At 49.8% G+C, this 10,193-nt stretch overlaps 1 protein-coding gene across 1 annotated transcript in view; it reads left to right on the top strand.

The window, feature by feature from the left end:
• LOC118425009 (serine-rich adhesin for platelets-like) overlaps positions 1-9,336 on the top strand; it is a 16,160-nt gene extending 6,824 nt beyond the window's left edge. Inside the window, exons 7-18 of the mRNA XM_035833824.1 lie at positions 673-810; positions 1,480-1,617; positions 2,287-2,424; positions 3,086-3,223; positions 3,893-4,030; positions 4,701-4,970; positions 5,507-5,644; positions 6,314-6,451; positions 7,118-7,255; positions 7,927-8,064; positions 8,734-8,899; positions 9,309-9,336. Of these exons, the coding sequence (XP_035689717.1) occupies positions 673-810; positions 1,480-1,617; positions 2,287-2,424; positions 3,086-3,223; positions 3,893-4,030; positions 4,701-4,970; positions 5,507-5,644; positions 6,314-6,451; positions 7,118-7,255; positions 7,927-8,064; positions 8,734-8,899; positions 9,309-9,336 (1,706 nt within the window). The remainder of the gene's footprint in view (positions 1-672; positions 811-1,479; positions 1,618-2,286; positions 2,425-3,085; positions 3,224-3,892; positions 4,031-4,700; positions 4,971-5,506; positions 5,645-6,313; positions 6,452-7,117; positions 7,256-7,926; positions 8,065-8,733; positions 8,900-9,308) is intronic.
• The last annotated feature ends 857 nt before the right edge of the window (positions 9,337-10,193 follow it).

Raw genomic sequence — 10,193 nt, 5'->3', positions numbered from 1 at the left:
AAGGTCATACTACCGTATCAGAGACCACGTGGTATCCTTCCACGGGCACAACATACGGCATCCAAACGACCTCTAGCAGCCAAGGAACTTCAGAGCCAACGACAACGCTTGCCGAATCTACATCGGCAGATCAAAGTAGCACAACGCAAAGAACAACTTTTCGTACAGTGCCGGCAACCACTGAGCGAAGCACTGCTACATCAACTCTGCTTGAGACCACTGTGGCTAGTACAACTACAGAGCAGACAAGCACAATTGGATTGTCTTCCGCAGCATCTTCGACAGAACCTGCTCGAAGTACACTTGTCAGCACTTCTGAAGGGTATTCAACTGGACAGTCCACAGAATATTCTTCAGCAAGCACCACCCTTGAACCAAGCTCCACCAGCAGCAGATCAAGAACGTCAGTCCATTCGACAACGTTTTCTGAATCTACACAGGTGGGCCAGAGTACGACGACACAAATAACTACAGTTCCTACACTGCCGGTATCGACAGAACAAAGCACCTTGACCTCAACCTTGGCAGAGACCACAGTGGCTAGTACAACAACGGAGAGGGCTAGCACATTTAAATCGTCCTTTGCCCCGACAACGCTTTATGAATCCACACCGGTGGACAAAAGCACCACTGCGAAAAGAACCACAGTTCCTACTCTGTCGGTAACAACAGAGCAAAGCACTCTGATCTCCACATTGGCTGAGACCACCGTGGCAAGTACAACAACGGAGAGGCCTACTACGTTTGAATCATCTCTAGCCACGTCTACAACACCAAGTGCCACAAGCACAATCCTTGGCACGTCGGAAGGTCATACTACCGTATCAGAGACCACGTGGTATCCTTCCACGGCCACAACATACGGCATCCAAACGACCACTAGCAGCCAAGGAACTTCAGAGCCAACGACAACGCTTGCCGAATCTACATCGGCAGATCAAAGTAGCACAACGCAAAGAACAACTTTTCGTACAGTGCCGGCAACCACTGAGCGAAGCACTGCTACATCAACTCTGCTTGAGACCACTGTGGCTAGTACAACTACAGAGCAGACAAGCACACCTGGATTGTCTTCCGCAGCATCTTCGACAGAACCTGCTCGAAGTACACTTGTCAGCACTTCTGAAGGGTATTCAACTGGACAGTCCACAGAATATTCTTCAGCAAGCACCACCCTTGAACCAAGCTCCACCAGCAGCAGATCAAGAACGTCAGTCCATTCGACAACGTTTTCTGAATCTACACAGGTGGACCAAGGTACGACGGCACAAAGAACCACAGTTCCTACACTGCCGGTAACGACAGAACAAAGCACATTGACCTCAACCTTGGCAGAGACCACAGTGGCTAGTACAACAACGGAGAGGGCTAGCACATTTAAATCGTCCTTTGCCCCGACAACGCTTTATGAATCCACACCGGTGGACAAAAGCACCACTGCGAAAAGAACCACAGTTCCTACTCTGTCGGTAACAACAGAGCAAAGCACTCTGATCTCCACATTGGCTGAGACCACCGTGGCAAGTACAACAACGGAGAGGCCTACTACGTTTGAATCATCTCTAGCCACGTCTACAACACCAAGTGCCACAAGCACAATCCTTGGCACGTCGGAAGGTCATACTACCGTATCAGAGACCACGTGGTATCCTTCCACGGCCACAACATACGGCATCCAAACGACCACTAGCAGCCAAGGAACTTCAGAGCCAATGACAACGCTTGCCGAATCTACATCGGCAGATCAAAGTAGCACAACGCAAAGAACAACTTTTCGTACAGTGCCGGCAACCACTGAGCGAAGCACTGCTACATCAACTCTGCTTGAGACCACTGTGGCTAGTACAACTACAGAGCAGACAAGCACAATTGGATTGTCTTCCGCAGCATCTTCGACAGATTCTGCTCGAAGTACACTTGTCAGCACTTCTGAAGGGTATTCAACTGGACAGTCCACAGAATATTCTTCAGCAAGCACCACCCTTGAACCAAGCTCCACCAGCAGCAGATCAAGAACGTCAGTCCATTCGACAACGTTTTCTGAATCTACACAGGTGGGCCAGAGTACGACGACACAAATTATTACAGTTCCTACACTGCCGGTAACGACTGAACAAAGCACATTGACCTCAACCTTGGCAGAGACCACAGTGGCTAGTACAACAACGGAGAGGGCTAGCACATTTAAATCATCCTTTGCCCCGACAACGCTTTATGAATCCACACCGGTGGACAAAAGCACCACTGCGAAAAGAACCACAGTTCCTACTCTGTCGGTAACAACAGAGCAAAGCACTCTGATCTCCACATTGGCTGAGACCACCGTGGCAAGTACAACAACGGAGAGGCCTACTACGTTTGAATCATCTCTAGCCACGTCTACAACACCAAGTGCCACAAGCACAATCCTTGGCACGTCGGAAGGTCATACTACCGTATCAGAGACCACGTGGTATCCTTCCACGGCCACAACATACGGCATCCAAACGACCACTAGCAGCCAAGGAACTTCAGTGCCAACGACAACGCTTGCCGAATCTACATCGGCAGATCAAAGTAGCACAACGCAAAGAACAACTTTTCGTACAGTGCCGGCAACCACTGAGCGAAGCACTGCTACATCAACTCTGCTTGAGACCACTGTGGCTAGTACAACTACAGAGCAGACAAGCACAATTGGATTGTCTTCCGCAGCATCTTCGACAGAACCTGCTCGAAGTACACTTGTCAGCACTTCTGAAGGGTATTCAACTGGACAGTCCACAGAATATTCTTCAGCAAGCACCACCCTTGAACCAAGCTCCACCAGCAGCAGATCAAGAACGTCAGTCCATTCGACAACGTTTCGAATCTACACAGGTGGGCCAGAGTACGACGACACAAATAACTACAGTTCCTACACTGCCGGTAACGACAGAACAAAGCACATTGACCTCAACCTTGGCAGAGACCACAGTGGCTAGTACAACAACGGCTAGCACATTTAAATCGTCCTTTGCCCCGACAACGCTTTTTGAATCCACAGCGGTGGACAAAAGCACCACTGCGAAAAGAACCACAGTTCCTACTCTGTCGGTAACAACAGAGCAAAGCACTCTGATCTCCACATTAGCTGAGACCACCGTGGCAAGTACAACAACGGAGAGGCCTACTACGTTTGAATCATCTCTAGCCACGTCTACAACACCAAGTGCAACAAGCGAAATCCTTGGCACGTCGGAAGGTCATACTACCGTATCAGAGACCACGTGGTATCCTTCCACGGGCACAACATACGGCATCCAAACGACCACTAGCAGCCAAGGAACTTCAGAGCCAACGACAACGCTTGCCGAATCTACATCGGCAGATCAAAGTAGCACAACGCAAAGAACAACTTTTCGTACAGTGCCGGCAACCACTGAGCGAAGCACTGCTACATCAACTCTGCTTGAGACCACAGTGGCTAGTACAACTACAGAGCAGACAAGCACAATTGGATTGTCTTCCGCAGCATCTTCGACAGAACCTGCTCGAAGTACACTTGTCAGCACTTCTGAAGGGTATTCAACTGGACAGTCCACAGAATATTCTTCAGCAAGCACCACCCTTGAACCAAGCTCCACCAGCAGCAGATCAAGAACGTCAGTCCATTCGACAACGTTTTCTGAATCTACACAGGTGGACCAAGGTACGACGACACAAATAACTACAGTTCCTACACTGCCGGTAACGACAGAACAAAGCACATTGACCTCAACCTTGGCAGAGACCACAGTGGCTAGTACAACAACGGAGAGGGCTAGCACATTTAAATCGTCCTTTGCCCCGACAACGCTCTATGAATCCACACCGGGGGACGAAAGCACCACTGCGAAAAGAACCACAGTTCCTACTCTGTCGGTAACAACAGAGCAAAGCACTCTGATCTCCACATTGGCTGAGACCACCGTGGCAAGTACAACAACGGAGAGGCCTACTACGTTTGAATCATCTCTAGCCACGTCTACAACACCAAGTGCCACAAGCACAATCCTTGGCACGTCGGAAGGTCATACTACCGTATCAGAGACCACGTGGTATCCTTCCACGGGCACAACATACGGCATCCAAACGACCACTAGCAGCCAAGGAACTTCAGAGCCAACGACAACGCTTGCCGAATCTACATCGGCAGATCATGAATACATTTACTCAAAAAACAACTTTTCGTACAGTGCCGGCAACCACTGAGCGAAGCACTGCTACATCAACTCTGCTTGAGACCACTGTGGCTAGTACAACTACAGAGCAGACAAGCACAATTGGATTGTCTTCCGCAGCATCTTCGACAGAACCTGCTCGAAGTACACTTGTCAGCACTTCTGAAGGGTATTCAACTGGACAGTCCACAGAATATTCTTCAGCAAGCACCACCCTTGAACCAAGCTCCACCAGCAGCAGATCAAGAACGTCAGTCCATTCGACAACGTTTTCTGAATCTACACAGGTGGGCCAGAGTACGACGACACAAATAACTACAGTTCCTACACTGCCGGTATCGACAGAACAAAGCACCTTGACCTCAACCTTGGCAGAGACCACAGTGGCTAGTACAACAACGGAGAGGGCTAGCACATTTAAATCGTCCTTTGCCCCGACAACGCTCTATGAATCCACACCGGTGGACAAAAGCACCACTGCGAAAAGAACCACAGTTCCTACTCTGTCGGTAACAACAGAGCAAAGCACTCTGATCTCCACATTGGCTGAGACCACCGTGGCAAGTACAACAACGGAGAGGCCTACTACGTTTGAATCATCTCTAGCCACGTCTACAACACCAAGTGCCACAAGCACAATCCTTGGCACGTCGGAAGGTCATACTACCGTATCAGAGACCACGTGGTATCCTTCCACGGGCACAACATACGGCATCCAAACGACCACTAGCAGCCAAGGAACTTCAGAGCCAATGACAACGCTTGCCGAATCTACATCGGCAGATCAAAGTAGCACAACGCAAAGAACAACTTTTCGTACAGTGCCGGCAACCACTGAGCGAAGCACTGCTACATCAACTCTGCTTGAGACCACTGTGGCTAGTACAACTACAGAGCAGACAAGCACAATTGGATTGTCTTCCGCAGCATCTTCGACAGATTCTGCTCGAAGTACACGTGTCAGCACTTCTGAAGGGTATTCAACTGGACAGTCCACAGAATATTCTTCAGCAAGCACCACCATTGAACCAAGCTCCACCAGCAGCAGATCAAGAACGTCAGTCCATTCGACAACGTTTTCTGAATCTACACAGGTGGGCCAGAGTACGACGACACAGATGATTACAGTTCCTACACTGCCGGTAACGACTGAACAAAGCACATGGACCTCAACCTTGGCAGAGACCACAGTGGCTAGTACAACAACGGAGAGGGCTAGCACATGTGAATCATCCTTTGCCCCGACAACGCTTTATGATCCACACCGGTGGACAAAAGCACCACTGCGAAAAGAACCACAGTTCCTACTCTGTCGGTAACAACAGAGCAAAGCACTCTGATCTCCACATTGGCTGAGACCACCGTGGCAAGTACAACAACGGAGAGGCCTACTACGTTTGAATCATCTCTAGCCACGTCTACAACACCAAGTGCCACAAGCACAATCCTTGGCACGTCGGAAGGTCATACTACCGTATCAGAGACCACGTGGTATCCTTCCACGGCCACAACATACGGCATCCAAACGACCACTAGCAGCCAAGGAACTTCAGTGCCAACGACAACGCTTGCCGAATCTACATCGGCAGATCAAAGTAGCACAACGCAAAGAACAACTTTTCGTACAGTGCCGGCAACCACTGAGCGAAGCACTGCTACATCAACTCTGCTTGAGACCACTGTGGCTAGTACAACTACAGAGCAGACAAGCACAATTGGATTGTCTTCCGCAGCATCTTCGACAGAACCTGCTCGAAGTACACTTGTCAGCACTTCTGAAGGGTATTCAACTGGACAGTCCACAGAATATTCTTCAGCAAGCACCACCCTTGAACCAAGCTCCACCAGCAGCAGGTCAAGAACGTCAGTCCATTCGACAACGTTTTCTGAATCTACACAGGTGGACCAAGGTACGACGGCACAAAGAACCACAGTTCCTACACTGCCGGTAACGACAGAACAAAGCACATTGACCTCAACCTTGGCAGAGACCACAGTGGCTAGTACAACAACGGAGAGGGCTAGCACATTTAAATCGTCCTTTGCCCCGACAACGCTCTATGAATCCACACCGGTGGACAAAAGCACCACTGCGAAAAGAACCACAGTTCCTACTCTGTCGGTAACAACAGAGCAAAGCACTCTGATCTCCACATTGGCTGAGACCACCGTGGCAAGTACAACAACGGAGAGGCCTACTACGTTTGAACCATCTTTCGCCACGTCTACAACACCACGTGCCACAAGCACAATCCTTGGCACGTCGGAAGGTCATACCACCGTATCAGAGACCACGTGGTATCCTTCCACGGCCACAACATACGGCATCCAAACGACCACTAGCAGCCAAGGAACTTCAGAGCCAACGACAACGCTTGCCGAATCTACATCGGCAGATCAAAGTAGCACAACGCAAAGAACAACTTTTCGTACAGTGCCGGCAACCACTGAGCGAAGCACTGCTACATCAACTCTGCTTGAGACCACTGTGGCTAGTACAACTACAGAGCAGACAAGCACAATTGGCTTGTCTTCCGCAGCATCTTCGACAGAACCTGCTCGAAGTACACTTGTCAGCACTTCTGAAGGGTATTCAACTGGACAGTCCACTGAATATTCTTCAGCAAGCACCACCCTTGAACCAAGCTCCACCAGCAGCAGGTCAAGAACGTCAGTCCATTCGACAACGTTTTCTGAATCTACACAGGTGGACCAAGGTACGACGGCACAAAGAACTTTGTTTTAAGGTCACGCCGTATACTAGTATAGCACATTGACCTCAACCTTGGTAGAGACCACAGTGGCTAGTACAACAACGGAGAGGGCTAGCACATTTAAATCGTCCTTTGCCCCGACAACGCTCTATGAATCCACACCGGTGGACAAAAGCACCACTGCGAAAAGAACCACAGTTCCTACTCTGTCGGTAACAACAGAGCAAAGCACTCTGATCTCCACATTGGCTGAGACCACCGTGGCAAGTACAACAACGGAGAGGCCTACTACGTTTGAATCATCTCTAGCCACGTCTACAACACCAAGTGCCACAAGCACAATCCTTGGCACGTCGGAAGGTCATACTACCGTATCAGAGACCACGTGGTATCCTTCCACGGGCACAACATACGGCATCCAAACGACCACTAGCAGCCAAGGAACTTCAGAGCCAACGACAACGCTTGCCGAATCTACATCGGCAGATCAAAGTAGCACAACGCAAAGAACAACTTTTCGTACAGTGCCGGCAACCACTGAGCGAAGCACTGCTACATCAACTCTGCTTGAGACCACTGTGGCTAGTACAACTACAGAGCAGACAAGCACAATTGGATTGTCTTCCGCAGCATCTTCGACAGAACCTGCTCGAAGTACACTTGTCAGCACTTCTGAAGGGTATTCAACTGGACAGTCCACAGAATATTCTTCAGCAAGCACCACCCTTGAACCAAGCTCCACCAGCAGCAGATCAAGAACGTCAGTCCATTCGACAACGTTTTCTGAATCTACACAGGTGGACCAAGGTACGACGGCACAAAGAACCACAGTTCCTACACTGCCGGTAACGACAGAACAACAGAACAAAGCACATTGACCTCAACCTTGGCAGAGACCACAGTGGCTAGTACAACAACGGCTAGCACATTTAAATCGTCCTTTGCCCCGACAACGCTCTATGAATCCACACCGGTGGACGAAAGCACCACTGCGAAAAGAACCACAGTTCCTACTCTGTCGGTAACAACAGAGCAAAGCACTCTGATCTCCACATTGGCTGAGACCACCGTGGCAAGTACAACAACGGAGAGGCCTACTACGTTTGAATCATCTCTAGCCACGTCTACAACACCAAGTGCCACAAGCACAATCCTTGGCACGTCGGAAGGTCATACTACCGTATCAGAGACCACGTGGTATCCTTCCACGGGCACAACATACGGCATCCAAACGACCTCTAGCAGCCAAGGAACTTCAGAGCCAACGACAACGCTTGCCGAATCTACATCGGCAGATCAAAGTAGCACAACGCAAAGAACAACTTTTCGTACAGTGCCGGCAACCACTGAGCGAAGCACTGCTACATCAACTCTGCTTGAGACCACTGTGGCTAGTACAACTACAGAGCAGACAAGCACACCTGGATTGTCTTCCGCAGCATCTTCGACAGAACCTGCTCGAAGTACACTTGTCAGCACTTCTGAAGGGTATTCAACTGGACAGTCCACAGAATATTCTTCAGCAAGCACCACCCTTGAACCAAGCTCCACCAGCAGCAGATCAAGAACGTCAGTCCATTCGACAACGTTTTCTGAATCTACACAGGTGGGCCAGAGTACGACGACACAAATAACTACAGTTCCTACACTGCCGGTAACGACAGAACAAAGCACATTGACCTCAACCTTGGCAGAGACCACAGTGGCTAGTACAACAACGGAGAGGGCTAGCACATTTAAATCGTCCTTTGCCCCGACAACGCTCTATGAATCCACACCGGTGGACAAAAGCACCACTGCGAAAAGAACCACAGTTCCTACTCTGTCGGTAACAACAGAGCAAAGCACTCTGATCTCCACATTGGCTGAGACCACCGTGGCAAGTACAACAACGGAGAGGCCTACTACGTTTGAATCATCTCTAGCCACGTCTACAACACCAAGTGCCACAAGCACAATCCTTGGCACGTCGGAAGGTCATACTACCGTATCAGAGACCACGTGGTATCCTTCCACGGGCACAACATACGGCATCCAAACGACCACTAGCAGCCAAGGAACTTCAGAGCCAACGACAACGCTTGCCGAATCTACATCGGCAGATCAAAGTAGCACAACGCAAAGAACAACTTTTCGTACAGTGCCGGCAACCACTGAGCGAAGCACTGCTACATCAACTCTGCTTGAGACCACTGTGGCTAGTACAACTACAGAGCAGACAAGCACAATTGGATTGTCTTCCGCAGCATCTTCGACAGAACCTGCTCGAAGTACACTTGTCAGCACTTCTGAAGGGTATTCAACTGGACAGTCCACAGAATATTCTTCAGCAAGCACCACCCTTGAACCAAGCTCCACCAGCAGCAGATCAAGAACGTCAGTCCATTCGACAACGTTTTCTGAATCTACACAGGTGGGCCAGAGTACGACGACACAAATAACTACAGTTCCTACACTGCCGGTAACGACAGAACAAAGCACATTGACCTCAACCTTGGCAGAGACCACAGTGGCTAGTACAACAACGGAGAGGGCTAGCACATTTAAATCATCCTTTGCCCCGACAACGCTCTATGAATCCACACCGGTGGACAAAAGCACCACTGCGAAAAGAACCACAGTTCCTACTCTGTCGGTAACAACAGAGCAAAGCACTCTGATCTCCACATTGGCTGAGACCACCGTGGCAAGTACAACAACGGAGAGGCCTACTACGTTTGAATCATCTCTAGCCACGTCTACAACACCAAGTGCCACAAGCACAATCCTTGGCACGTCGGAAGGTCATACTACCGTATCAGAGACCACGTGGTATCCTTCCACGGCCACAACATACGGCATCCAAACGACCACTAGCAGCCAAGGAACTTCAGAGCCAACGACAACGCTTGTCGAATCTACATCGGCAGATCAAAGTAGCACAACGCAAAGAACAACTTTTCGTACAGTGCCGGCAACCACTGAGCGAAGCACTGCTACATCAACTCTGCTTGAGACCACTGTGGCTACTACATCTCCAGAGCAGACAAGCACAATTGGATTGTCTTCCGCAGCATCTTCGACAGAACCTGCTCGAAGTACACTTGTCAGCACTTCTGAAGGGTATTCAACCGGACAGTCCACAGAATATTCTTCAGCAAGCACCACCCTTGAACCAAGCTCCACCAGCAGCAGATCAAGAACGTCAGTCCATTCGACAACGTTTTCTGAATCTACACAGGTGGACCAAGGTACGACGGCACAAAGAACCACAGTTCCTACACTGCCGGTAACGACAGAACAAAGCACATTGACCTCA

Source organism: Branchiostoma floridae, chromosome 10, assembly GCF_000003815.2.
Source record: "Branchiostoma floridae strain S238N-H82 chromosome 10, Bfl_VNyyK, whole genome shotgun sequence".
In the NCBI taxonomy this organism is placed as follows: domain Eukaryota; kingdom Metazoa; phylum Chordata; class Leptocardii; order Amphioxiformes; family Branchiostomatidae; genus Branchiostoma; species Branchiostoma floridae.
The sequence above is the reverse complement of the archived record's forward strand: the minus strand, read 5'-3'. Positions and strand labels throughout refer to the sequence as shown.